At 40.7% G+C, this 13,389-nt stretch overlaps 1 protein-coding gene across 1 annotated transcript; it reads left to right on the top strand.

Moving 5' to 3' along the window:
- The first annotated feature begins 2,518 nt into the window (after positions 1–2,518).
- UCP1 (uncoupling protein 1) lies at positions 2,519–13,005 on the top strand. Its single transcript, XM_074227438.1, has 6 exons — positions 2,519–2,644; positions 6,253–6,451; positions 7,170–7,367; positions 7,486–7,587; positions 9,836–10,016; positions 11,856–13,005. Exons 1-6 carry the CDS (start codon positions 2,519–2,521, stop codon positions 11,980–11,982), a joined length of 933 nt encoding a protein of 310 aa, XP_074083539.1. The 3' UTR covers positions 11,983–13,005.
- The last annotated feature ends 384 nt before the right edge of the window (positions 13,006–13,389 follow it).

Raw genomic sequence — 13,389 nt, forward strand, 5'->3', positions numbered from 1 at the left:
CTTTTATTACAGATGAAGGAACTAAAGTTTGAAAAGATTAACTGACTTGCCTAGGGATATAGCTAATAAGCATCAGAGGCAGTATTCAAACTCAGATCTTCCTAATTCCAAGTCCAATGTCTTATCTATACCACCTAGCAGATCCTCATTAGAGAAGGGAATTTCCACACCAGGATAGAAACAAAGTTTTTACCCCCTAAAAGCCATACTAAAAAAGTCAAAATGGGGGTGGCTTGGGGGCAGCTAGGTGGCGCAGTGGATAAAGCACGGGCTGGAGTCAGGAGTACCTGGATTCAAATCTGATCTCAGACACTTAATAATTACCTAGCTGTGTGGCCTTGGGCAAGCCACTTAACCCCATTTGCCTTGCAAAAAAAAAACCCAAAAAAAAGTCAAAATGGTGAACTCTCCCAAATATCATCCTTTCCTTTTTCTGAAATTTGACTTCTCACAGATAGTTAATATTGTTTATTTGTCATTGAAATGTCTAGGAATACTGAGAAGAGTGGATAAGTTGCTGGGACAGTGTATCAGCTGCCTGAGAATGCCTCTTGGTTCCTTTCCTTTATTTCAGTCTTAGAAGTATTTTGAAAAATCCCTAGAGGGGCAGCCAAAAGAACAAGATAAGCCAGGGGCATCCAATAAGTCTCTTTCCAACGTGACCCAATTTCACTTTTGCCCATGGCCCAGTGGCTGCCCAGGGGCATCCTTCTCCCTAATTGCAATTCATGACCTTTTACCAAGTCCTTTCCACCAGAGGAACGCCAATCTGAGGTTCATATTCAGGTTCAGGAGATTGGGAATGAGGAGAAAAGGAAGGAAAGGTGTTCTGATATGTTCTTAAGATCACTAACCTCTCCAGTGGTAGAGTTTATTAAGACAATGAAAATAATAATGATATCTGGAAGCTGATGGTAGGAAGGATCTGGTCTTGTTATTTCCTTGTGATAAACCCCCACCTTTGATATAGTTAGAAACCTCTATAATATAGGCTAGGGAATACCAAGAAAATAAGTAACTTCTCCCATTGTCAATAAACTTATAAATTTATAGTTGGGAGGACCATAGATGATATCGTGCCCAACTCCCACCTGCCATGTTAACATGTAATGAGAGTCTGACATGCACAAAGCAATTCCACATAAACGATGACGTTTGGTGGAAAAAATTTGGAGAAACCTCAGTGTATGGGGTGGACATTCTGTAACTGGTTCCAACAGGTCACTTGGCCTACACCTTTTGCTCTAAATTTATTACCCTAGCTCAGGTGGTTGATAATGAGGGCTGAACCAGATTAGTGAAGAGAATCAGACAGATGAAAGAAGAAATTAGGATATTTGAAAAAGACTGGGATTAGGGGAAAGAAGATGAGCCCATGTTGGATATGTGATCATGGTAATGTTTGTCCTTTGTTCTTGAAGAAGACCATGACATTAGGAAAGGTGATGCCACGACTTTCAGACGAATTGGATTTGAGTAAGGGAGTGCTGTGCTCGGTTATCAGCCTTACTGTCTTCTCGGGAGTCATCTAGCTCCAGTGGCCAGATACGAATCAGGATGACAAGGCAATCAGCGTTAAGTGCTTTGTCCAAGGTCACCCAGCTAATAGTTCGTGGATTAAGAGTTGTAAGGGACTTCGGGGGCTATCCAGTCCAACGTTCTCATTTTCAAATGAAACTGAGAACCAGTGACTTGTCAAGACCACAATGGTATCAAGTATCAGAATGAGAATTTGAATCCAGGTCCTTTGACAAAAATTTGACAAGCTCTTCTCTACAGCAGTCAGCCAGGCTCTGGGTGACCCATGGATTCTTTTGATCTTGGCCTCGCCAACCTGGGGCCATCGGGTGCCTGGCCACAATGGGCTCCCTCTTGGCACAGCAGCTCCCCGATCATCCTAAGTGTCTGAGCACACTCCGAGCTGAGCTCCTTATCTCTGGGAGCACAAGTCGCGCAGGGCCAGGGTGTGTTTGCTAGGTGACCTGACTTGGTAGCACAAGGTGGAGGAGAGAAGAGGGAAAGGTGAAGGATGGCCCAGGGGCAGCAAGGTGGAGTGGCTGGAGCTTCCCTGGAGTCGGCGAGACCCGGGCCTCGGACACCTGGGTGAGTGTCCGGGGTCCTCGTCTGTAAAACTAGGGGGGCCGAGCTTGGTAGCATCCCTAACCTCACGCAGCAAGTCAGGAGGCAGACCTGGACCGGCCGGCCTCCCCCGGCCCCTCCCCCAGGCACCGGCGCAGCCCGAGGCTTTATAACGAAGCCAGTGGAGCCCCAGAGGTCCGAGTGGACAGTGCGGCTCCCCAGGCCGGCCCGGGAGCCATGCAGGGGCCCAGGCCGGGGGCACCCGCCTCTGCCTTGGCTCCGGGTCCGAGGGACGCGCTCCACCAAGGGTAGCAGCCCCGGCGGCCCAGGGGAAGGACCCCTCTCCCCTTCCCCCCCCACGCCCCTCCGGGCCCCCACCGTGACCGCCCTTCAGCCTCCCACAGCCGCCAGGGCTCCGGGGAACCCTGGCGGAGCCGCCATGGTGGGGCTGCAGCCCTCCGACGTGCCGCCCACCCCGGCCGTCAGGTGCCTCGGCGCCGGAGCCGCCGCCTGCGTCGCCGATCTGCTCACCTTCCCGCTGGACACCGCCAAGGTCCGGCTGCAGGTAGGGAAGGAAGGGAGCCCGGGAGCCCGGGAGCCCGGGAGCCCGGGAGCCCGGGAGCCCGGGAGCCCGGGAGCCCGGGAGCCCGGGAGCCCGGGAGCCCGGGAGCCCGGGAGCCCGGGCCCCGCCAAAGCTCGGCTCCCCCCGGCGGGCCCCCGGCTGGAGCTTGGGCAGAGGGGGCCCTGCTGAAGGGAACCCCCGTCTCCCTGGATGAGGGAAGAGAGAGAGAGACAGAGAAAAACTAGAGACAGAGACAGGGAGAGACAGAGAGACAGACGGACAGAGAGACAGGGAGAGAGACAGAGACCAGAGAGAGACAGAGAGAGGAGGGGAGACACAGACAGACAGAGACAGAGACAGTGACAGAGAGAGAGGGGAGGGAAGTGAGAGACAGAGAGAGAGAGAGAGAGAGAGAGAGAGAGAGAGAGAGAGAGAGAGAGAGACGCCAGAGTCAGAGAGAGACAGAGAAAAAGGCAGAGACAGAGACAGACACACACAGAGACAGAGAGACCAGAGACAGAGAGAGACAGAGAAAGAGACAGAGACAGACAAAGACAGAAAGACAGACAGACAGACAGACAGAGAGAGACAGAGAGACAGAGACAGAGACAGAGAGGGGGAAGACAGACAGACAGAGACAGAGAGTGACAGAGAGAAGGGAGGAAAGAGAGAGACAGAGACAGAGAGATACACACACACAGAGACAGAGAGAGAGAGACAGAGAAAGAGACAGAGGCAGAGAGAGACAGAGACAGAGAAAGACACTGAGATGTTGTCCCAAATGGTTTAACAAAATTTAAATGTTAAACTTAAGTTTAAACTTAGACTAAAGATTAATCTTAAGTTTAAAATCTCAAGTCTTAAAACAAGTTTAAAACTTGAAGCTTTTTTTGGGGGGGGGGTTCAACATTCATCTTTTTTGTAAGCTTTGGAGTTCCACATTTTTCTGCCTCCCTCTCTTTTCTCCCCCCCCCCCATGATAGCAAGTAATCTGATATAGGTTAGACATGCACAATCATGGTTAACATATTTCTATATTAATCATGTTGTGAAAAAAAGAATCAGAACTAAAGAGAAACAATCATGAGAAAAACAAGTAAAACCTGAGTTTTAAACCATGTTAAGGTTTAAGTTTTAAACTTGCATTAAGATTTTTGGAACACCTGTGTGTGTGAGTAATTGTAAATATATTACCATAATCCATAAAAATAAAATATATTTTTCTATAAATATGTAAATATGTATATATTATCATATTGATTGGGGTTGCCAGGTCACACAAAAGTCACAAGTGGACTTTCATCAGAGAAAACTCAAAGCAGAGTCTTCCCTTTTCCCTTTTGTACCCTTGCTGATCCAATCTCATGACCTCTGGATTCCCTTAAATGAGGATCTCATTCCCAGATTAGAAAGGTGGTATGGTAGAATAATGAGAATACTGGATCTAGCTTAGAAAGCCAGCTCTGACATTTATTAGTTGTGTGATCAGGACCAAGGCCCTTAACCTCTTTAAACTTCAGTGACTTCAACTTTAAAACAAGACTAATACACTTCACAGAGCTGTGAGAAAAGCATTTATGACTCATGAAACTTAGCAAGATGTGAGGATCTACCTGGAGTCAGGAGGATCTGAGTTCAAATTCAACCTCAGGCACTTAATAATTACCTGACTGTGTGACCTTGGAGAAGTCACTTAACCCATTGCCTTAAATAAATATTTTTTTTTAAAAAGAGGTGAGGATTCCCAGTGACCTCTAGTACTTTGTTTAAGTCACTTTCCTTCCTCAGGCCTCAGGTTTCCTCAACTCTAAAATGAGATTATTTAGATTGACTGGTCTCTGAGGTCCCTTCCAGATATCTGTATCTACAACTCTATTTTCCCCTATGAACAGATTCATTACCATCATCAAATAGATGTATCTTAATGGTTAGAAAGAGGTGTAGTAAAGGGTAGTCAAGAAATGATACAAGGAGGGAAACTTTTCAATGTTTACTTTTTAGAAATGCACATATTTTTAATGACAGAAAATTCTGATCTTCATAGAACAGGAATATTTGTTTATGATAAGTAAAGTCATATGTATTAAGAGTGAAGATTCAAAATGTCCTGATCTATGATAATGTTGAAAGAGAGATGGGGGAGGGGTACCCCTCCACTAAGTCTGGAGACAAAAAAATTGTCCAAAAGGTGTCTCCCAGCTAGCTTCAAATGTGCCATGGGGCTTTGGTTTCAGGGCCAATTCAAGAAATAGGGGCAAAGGGATAAAGCAACCAATAATTCAAAGCAAGAAAATAGGAGACAGTGAGTTGTCCAATGGACAGAGTGCTGGGCCTGAAGTTAGGTAGACTCAACTTCCTAAATTCAAATCTGGTCTCAGACACTTAACTAGTGCAATCCTGGGCAAGTCATTTAATCCTGTTTGTCTCATTTTCCACAGGAAAATAAAGTGGAGAAGGAAATGGAAAATTCACTCTTTGTTAAAAAAAAAAACAAATGGGGACACAAAGAGTGAGACATAAACAACTGACTTAAAATCTGCCCTAACATGTGAAATAGCCTAGTGAAGTTTTTCTTTTCCAAGTAAAAATGCTAAGTGAAACTATGAGATGCTACCAAGTTTGTACTTTTTCAAATAGTGTTGTCACTATTCCCTCTGACTTGCATAAAATTTTCTAGTTTTATGATGTCTTTTTAAAAAAATCATATTTAATCAATTTATCCACATCATTTATTTTTATATCACCAAAATATCTTTCCACATTCCACTACTACCCAGTCAGTCATCCCTTGCAACAAATATTAAAATAGATTTTAAAAAGGCAGTTCAACAAATCCATATATGTGGTATTTTACCCCTCCTGACTCACCCCCTAATCCTTGATACAAAGAAGAGAGGAAGGTGAAGACTTTTGTTTATATACCATTCAGTAATTTCTAGATACCCTTCCTTTGTTCTTCCCTTGTTCCTTCCCCATTCCTTGCCCTTCCTCTCTATTTTCACTGAGGCATCTTTTGTAATAAACTGGGGGGGGGGGAGTTAACATGACACATCCAGTGTGTCAAAATCAAAAAGAAACTGGGCCAGTAAACCATACATAAGGATCCCTCTAAGTTGCAGAGAGATTTACAAAGTCACTTATTAACATTATCTGTGTTTTACTCTATTTTATTTATTTTGTTAAATATTTTCCAATTACATTTTGATCTGATTCCTTCCCCATCTAGGAATGTTGGAGGTTGCTTGGAGTAGGGAATGAAGAGAGTAGTTGTTTGATATCTCTGATCTACAATATTATTTATACACACAAAGGATAATACAACACCTCTCCCAGGAAATTGTGTTCAAATCTTTGTGGCCCCATTTGAGATTTTCTTTGCAAAGACACTGAAGTGTTTTGCCATTTCCTTCTCCAGCTTATTTTACAGATGAGGCAAATGGGGTTAAGTGACTTGCCCAGGGTCACCTGGCTAAAAGTGTCTGAGGCCAGGCAGAGTGCTCTGTCCCATTTGTCACTACTTGCCCCTCCAAGGGGGGAAAGAAAGAGGTGTATCTGTATCTTCAGGATCAAGTGCATTTTCTGCCTTTCAACTGCATTTTCTGCCTTTATAGATTCAAGGTGAAGCCCAGACCACCAAAACTGTAAGGTATAAAGGAGTCCTAGGAACCATTGCTACACTGGTGGAAACAGAAGGACCACGAAGTCTGTACAGGGGGCTCCATGCTGGGTTGCAGAGGCAGATGAGTTTTGCCTCAATTAGAATTGGTCTCTACGACACCGTCAAACAATTCTACAACAATGGAAAAGAAAGTAATTGGATAATGGGAGGGTGGATTCTTGGGTTGTGTGTGTGTGTGTGTGTGGTGTGTGGTGTGTGTGCAAAGGTATCTGTATTAGACAGTAACTGAAACAGTCTAATGATCATAGACACTTCCACCTGGTGAGTTAAGGATACTTAAGATGTAGTTTATCCTTAGTTTTCTAAGAGGACCAAAGACATCCTGGGATGATATCTTGATGTCTTGAGGCAGAGTTGTTCAAAGTTATGGACTTCACTCTCTCTTTCAGAGTAATTGAGGTGCAGTGGCAAGACTTAACATACAAACAAATAGGAATAGTTGGATGGTGTGGAAGATAAAGCAGGAGCCCTGAAGTCAGAAGGACTTGAGTTCAAATATGACCTCAGATACTTGACACTAGCTGTCTGACCCTATGCAAGTCACTTAACCCCAATTGCTGAGAGAGAGAGAGAGAGAGAGAGAGAGAGAGAGAGAACATGCAAGATAAATAAAAAGTACTGTAATTGGAGTTACAGTAACTGGAGATTCAAAGTCTACTTCTGGAACCTGCCCACCTGTTTGTACATGGGCAAGTCACATTCTTGAATTGGGGCGAGGGGAGGGTCAGTGAACCTGATCCAAATCCCAGGTCTGGGGGGTCAGCTTATGAAAGGATTTGAACATCAAACATTTGTACATCTTGAACTAGATTCTACAATGAGTGTATTTTTTTTCCTTCTGGGTGGCAGAAGCTGGAATAGGAAGCAGGATCCTGGCAGGATGCACCACTGGAGGATTGGCAGTAATAGTGGCACAGCCTACAGATGTGGTCAAAGTCAGACTTCAAGCGCAGAGCAGTCTAGCTGGTGCCAAACCCCGATACACTGGGACTTTCCAAGCCTACAAAACAATAGCATCAGAAGAAGGAACAAGGGGACTTTGGAAAGGTAACTAAATTTGAGTGGATGGGCTTATGCTGAGTAGTAAACATCATAATATAATTTAAACACAAAATAAGTCCAGCAGCCTGTATCAAAGTCATTCAATTATTTACTCTCTTTTCAGGGACAACACCCAATGTGACAAGAAATGCTATTGTCAATTCTGCAGAGCTAGTAACCTATGATATAATCAAGGAGAACCTTTTGAAATACAACCTACTAACAGGTAAATTGTATTTGAAATAATGAAAACATGGGGTGAATGGAGCACCGGCCTTGGAATCGGGAGTGCCTGGGTTCAGATCCACTTAGTAATTGCCTGGCCATGTGGCCTTGGCCAGGCCACTTAAACCCATTGCCTTGAAAAAAAAAACTAAAAAAAAAAAGAAATAATGAAAGCAATCCTACCCATTTTTTTTTCTCTTGGGTCTTTTATTAGTATAAAATCTGAATTTGTAGAGTAAGCTCCATAAAGGCAGGAGCTTCATTTGTTATCTTTGTAGTCATTATTCAATTGCATTGAGTATTCTCATAGTCCTATCAAGATGTTTTTACACTTTCCAATAACTTAGAAAAAACATAGTTTTTAGGATTGTGAGTGTCTCTCCCAGTGATACAACTCACAATTCTTCTAAACTTTAATAGATAATCTTTATGCATTGCAGTGGGCAAAAATGAATGAATGAAATATATTCAAATCACCTGGTAGATATTTTTGCATTTAATAGCATTTTATTTTTTCCAATTACACGTAATGACAGTTTTCAATATTCAGCTTTTCTTTTATTTATTTTTTTATTTTATTTATTTTTCCAATTACATATAAAGATAATTTTCAACATTTCTTTTGAATGATTTTGAGATCCAAATTTTTCTCCCAACCTTTCTTCCTTTTCCCCTCCCTAAGACAGCAAGTAATCTAATTATACATCAATCTCGTTCAACATATTTCCCTGGTGGCTATTTTTTAGTGATAATCCTCTTGAAACTTCACTAGGCTGATGAATATTGCTGGGCAGACACTTGTAGCCTTTTCTCTTAGTAAGGAGGACATACCAGGATTTAGGTTCCATTGGTGTAATCTTTGAGAACTCAATTCATTTCTGCAGTATGAACAGTGAATACTGTAGAACTTGTGGAGGGTGCATGTGAGCACACACACACACACACACACACACACACACACACACACACACAGATCATGTGCAGATTTGTTTAAAATATAGTCATAGGGGCAGCTAGCTAGCACAGTGGATAAAGCACTGGCCCTGGAGCCAGGAGTACCTGGGTTCAAATCTGATCTCAGACACTTCATAATTACCTAGCTGTGTGGCCTTGGGCAAGCCACTTAACCTCATTTGCCTCGCAAAAACCTAAAAAAAAAAAAAAAAAAAAAAAAAAAAAATATATATATATATATATATATATATATATATATATACAAAGTCATATTTTAAAAGGCAGAAAATATTTCAAGTCCTGATTTTGAAGATTTGTCACTTCATTGTAAATATCCAAATTTCATTTGGTTTCTATTTAGGTTCATATAATTTTAATTCAGTAAAAACATAAACTCCTTAAGTAAAATGTAAAGTCAGGGACTTGAAGTCAGGGACTATTTCTGTTTCTATTTTTGTGTCCTTAACATGGTCTACTAAATAGTATCTGCTTCAAATATTTTTGAATGAATGAATCTTGAAATAGTCTGGCATTATAACATTATTTTCTACACAGTAAATTATATTATATTTTTATATTTTGTTTTTTCCAATGACATGTAAAAACAGTTTTTAACATTCATTTAAAAAAGTTTTTGAGATCTAAATTCTCCCCTCCCCATCCTTAAGAAGGTAAGCAATTTTATATAAGATGATAAATCACGCAAAACATATTTTCATATACATAACAAAATTAATTAGAGTCACCTTGGACTCCACTCAAGAACCTTGTTATTAGATGGTTTCATTTAAAATATAGTCATGTACTTTGGACCCCCAAGGACACCATTATATCAGACTCTACAAGTGGTTACTAGACTGGGTTTACATATTCTCCTTAGAATATAAACAACTTGCTCAAATTCTAGCAATGCATGATTAATAAGTAAGACTGACTCTATTGCTTGTCAACTTAAGGAGGGAGGGAGAAAAAATTGGAAGTTAAATCTCATAAAGGATGAATATTGAAAACCATCTTTATGTAATTGGAAAAATAAAATATTATTTACAAAAAAAAACTGACTCTATTAATGACTATTTGAAAATAATTTAGACCCATCTCAGTATAGATAAATAATATATTACATCATATAACTTACTTTAATCTCAAAGGCAGTACAATAAAATCCAAATGTACAATAGATATATTTGCTATGATTACAGAACGTGCCAGCATCTAACGTCATTAACTGAAAACTCAGCGACTAAAAATGTGCATGCTAAGTAAGCTTTCCCTCTTCCCTTCATCAATTGTAGATAATTTGCCTTGCCACTTCGTGTCAGCTTTCGGAGCTGGATTTTGCACAACAGTCGTAGCATCTCCAGTGGATGTGGTAAAGACCAGATACATGAACTCATCACCAGGACAATACAGCAGCGCTCCCAAATGTGCATGGACAATGCTCCTGCAGGAAGGATTCACTGCTTTTTACAAAGGGTAGGACCATCTATGCCTAAAGCTCCTTTTTTTTTTCCAGGTATCTGTGTTAGCCAGAAATGTGGATGTTTCCTGTGTCGAATCAGACCAATCAGCTTTAACCAATCAGCTACCTCAGTTGCAATATCCATTTTTCACTGCCTCCAGTCTTAAAAAAGATATAGTTAGATATTGAATATAACTAGAAGCATCTTATTTTTTTTTTTTTGCCTTGATTCTTGAGTTTCACCAATTGATTCAACAACTACAGGAACCTAGAGAAGTTTAGTCAAGATTTCCAAATAGCATAACACTTAGAGGAGAAAGAGGACAATTTCAGATTTTATAGAGGTTTTAAGGAAAGCATTAAATCCATTCTTAAGCATTCTATTTTTTAAATTTAGTTTGAGAATTTATTTACAAGAAAAAGTAGAAACTATATAAACTTCATATAAACTATCTAAACAGATCCTTTGCAAATATTTTTTGTTTCTGCTTTTGTGCATTTGCTGTGTGTGTCTGTTGGGGGGGGTAGAAAATGTTGGCTCCTTGGACAACCAATTTAATTGATTTTCTCCTGGGTCTTCTATTAGTGTAAAATCTGAATTCACGGGGCGGCTAGGTGGTGCAGTGGATAAAGCATTGGCCCTGGAGTCAGGAATACCTGGGTTCAAATGTGGTCTCAGACACTTAATAATTACCTAGCTGTGTGGCCTTGGGCAAGCCACTTAACCCCATTTGCCTTGCAAAAAAAACTAAAAAAAAACAAATCTTAATTCGTGGATTTACTGATTAGTACTTCTGCTACTTATCATGGGATCTTGAGTAAATCACTGGGTTTTAGGGTCTCACTTTCTTCTTTAGTAATAGGTGTAATTCCTTCCAGCTCTAAATCTAATGCTTCTAATAGATACTTAGTTTCTGGCAGAAGTAGCTGATGCACAGCCTAGCGACAGGAAGAACTCAATTCAAATCCAGTTCAGAACCACTTAAAACTTATGTCGCCCTAGGCAAGTCAATTGACCAATATTTGTCCCAGTTTCCCCTATGGTAAAATGTGGACAGAATAGCATCTATCTCACAGGATTATTGTGAAGATCAAATGAAATGGTATTTATAAAGGAATTAGTTATGGTGTCTGATACATAACAGGTATTTTACCTAAGATTTTTCTTACTTCTTTCAAATATAGGGGAGCTTCTACATACACTATGTCTTCCCTGTGAAAAATTCTCCATAGGAAGCAAAAAAAGCATTGGAAAATATTCCATTTGCTTTATTTTTTTTAATATAAAATCAACCAAGAAACATAAACAAGAAAAAGTTGAATATATTTGAGTAGTTTCTCAAGATCCCATTCGGGATTTTCTTGGCAAATATCCTGGAGTAGTTAACCTTTTCCTTCTCTAGTTCATTTTTATAGCTGAGGAAACAAAGCAAACAGGGCTAAGTGATTTGCCCAGGGTCACTCAGCTAGTTAAGTGTCAGAGGCTAGATTTAAACTCATAATGATGAGTCTTCCTCACTCCAGGTCCAGCAATCTATCCATTGTGCCACTATGCCAAAGAAGATGGGCTGAATAGCCAGCATCCTATTGGCAACCAAGAGAATGTGAGAAAGATCCCATGAACTTAGTGGAAGATGTGAACAAGACTTGCAGAGTGGTCGGGCATAGATGAGCTGTGGTCTGAATTATTGAAAGCAGTTTGTTAATGAGATCCCATACCCTTCTGGGTGTCTGTACAAACACCTAGTACATAGCATGAACCAAGTGCTCACTGTTATTTTTACTTATAATTTTGTAAATTTAACTTGTACATTTGTGAATGAAATAACATGTGGTGATATATATTCTTCTAGGTTTGTGCCTTCCTTCTTAAGACTGGGATCATGGAATGTTGTTATGTTCATATCCTACGAACAACTGAAAAGAGCAATGATGAGATCCAGACCGACTATTGACTGTGCCACAGAATCATCTTTATAAAATATATTGCAGGGGATACTGGTGGGAATATTTAATGACTATTAAGGACCAAAGTGTATTTATTTATGTGGAAGGCAGCTGAGTGGCTCAGTGGATAGAGTGCTGGGCTTAGAATCACCAAGACCTTGGGGTGGCTAGGTGGCATAGTGGATAAAGCACCAGCCTTGGAGTCAGGAGTACCTGAGTTCAAATGCGGTCTCAGACTCAATAATTACCTAGCTGTGTGGCCTTGGGCAAGCCACTTAACCCCACTTGCCTTGCAAAAAAAAAAAAAACCTAAAAAAAAATAATCACAAAGACCTGAGTTCAGATGTGATCTCAAGATATTCACTAGCTCTGTAACTCTAGGCATATCAACTAACCTGTTTACCTTAATCATCTGAAGAAGGAAATGGCAAACCACTCCAGTATCCTTCCCAAGAAAACCCCAAGGACAGGATGCTCCTTGAAATCACCAAGAGGTGGATATGACTAAAAAATAACATTTATTCGGTAGCTTGGTGAGTTTGATCATTAAATTACAGTGCAGACTAAGATTTCCTTATAGATTATATCAGGAGGCAAACCCATCTCAGGTGAGGAGGATCAGCTAGATGGCAAAGTGATAGAGCTATAGGCTCAAGTCAGGAAGACTCATTCTCAATGAGTTCAAATCTGACCTCAAGACACTTACTAACTGTGTGGCCCATCACTTCACCTTGTTCACCTCAGTTTCTTCATCTGTAAAAAAGAGCTGGGGGGAAATGACAACAACCCCAGAATCTATGCCAAGAAAACAGCAAAAGAGTTCACAGGAAGTCGACTCAACTGAAATGACTAAACAACAATGCTCCATTTCATCCTGGAGACTAGATCAGAGATCAAGAGCTAGAAGGGTGCTCAGTGACTACCTAGTCAAATACCTTCATTTTTTTAAGTTTTAAATAATCCCCCTCTCCCCCCAAATACATACAAAAACAATTCTTAACACTTAATTCATTAGGTTTTTTTTTATTTTGGTGGTACGTTCTATCATTCACTCCATCCCCTCCCCTCTCCCTGAGAAAGTAAGATTACACAAGTGTAATTTAATTAGTCATTTTGTGCAAGAACACAGAAGGAAGGGAAGAGAGGAAGAAAGGAAGGGAGGGAGGGAGGAGAAAAAAGGGGGGGAAAGAGTATGTTTTTGTCTATATTCAGATGACATTAGGTCTTTGTCTGGAGGCAGATAGCATTTTTTCATCATGAGACTGTCCTTTGGGATTATTTTGGATTATTGTACTGCAGAGAAAAGTTAAGTCATTCACAATTCTTCTTTGTATAATATTACTATGTACAATGTTCTCCTGACTCTGATGGTTTTTCTTTTCATCAGTGCATGTGAATCTTTCCAGGTCTTTCTGAAATCATCCAGCTTCTCACTTCCAT

This window comes from Macrotis lagotis, chromosome 3 (assembly GCF_037893015.1).
Source record: "Macrotis lagotis isolate mMagLag1 chromosome 3, bilby.v1.9.chrom.fasta, whole genome shotgun sequence".
NCBI lineage: Eukaryota > Metazoa > Chordata > Mammalia > Peramelemorphia > Peramelidae > Macrotis > Macrotis lagotis.

Excerpts from the sequence above, each read along its gene's own strand:
- UCP1 (XM_074227438.1), top strand. The coding sequence starts at position 2,519 with ATGGTGGGGCTGCAGCCCTCCGACGTGCCGCCCACCCCGGCCGTCAGG. Across the intron at positions 6,452-7,169 it reads CTACAACAATGGAAAAGAAA|AAGCTGGAATAGGAAGCAGG; the intron begins GTAATTGGATAA and ends TCTGGGTGGCAG. Across the intron at positions 7,368-7,485 it reads AACAAGGGGACTTTGGAAAG|GGACAACACCCAATGTGACA; the intron begins GTAACTAAATTT and ends CTCTCTTTTCAG.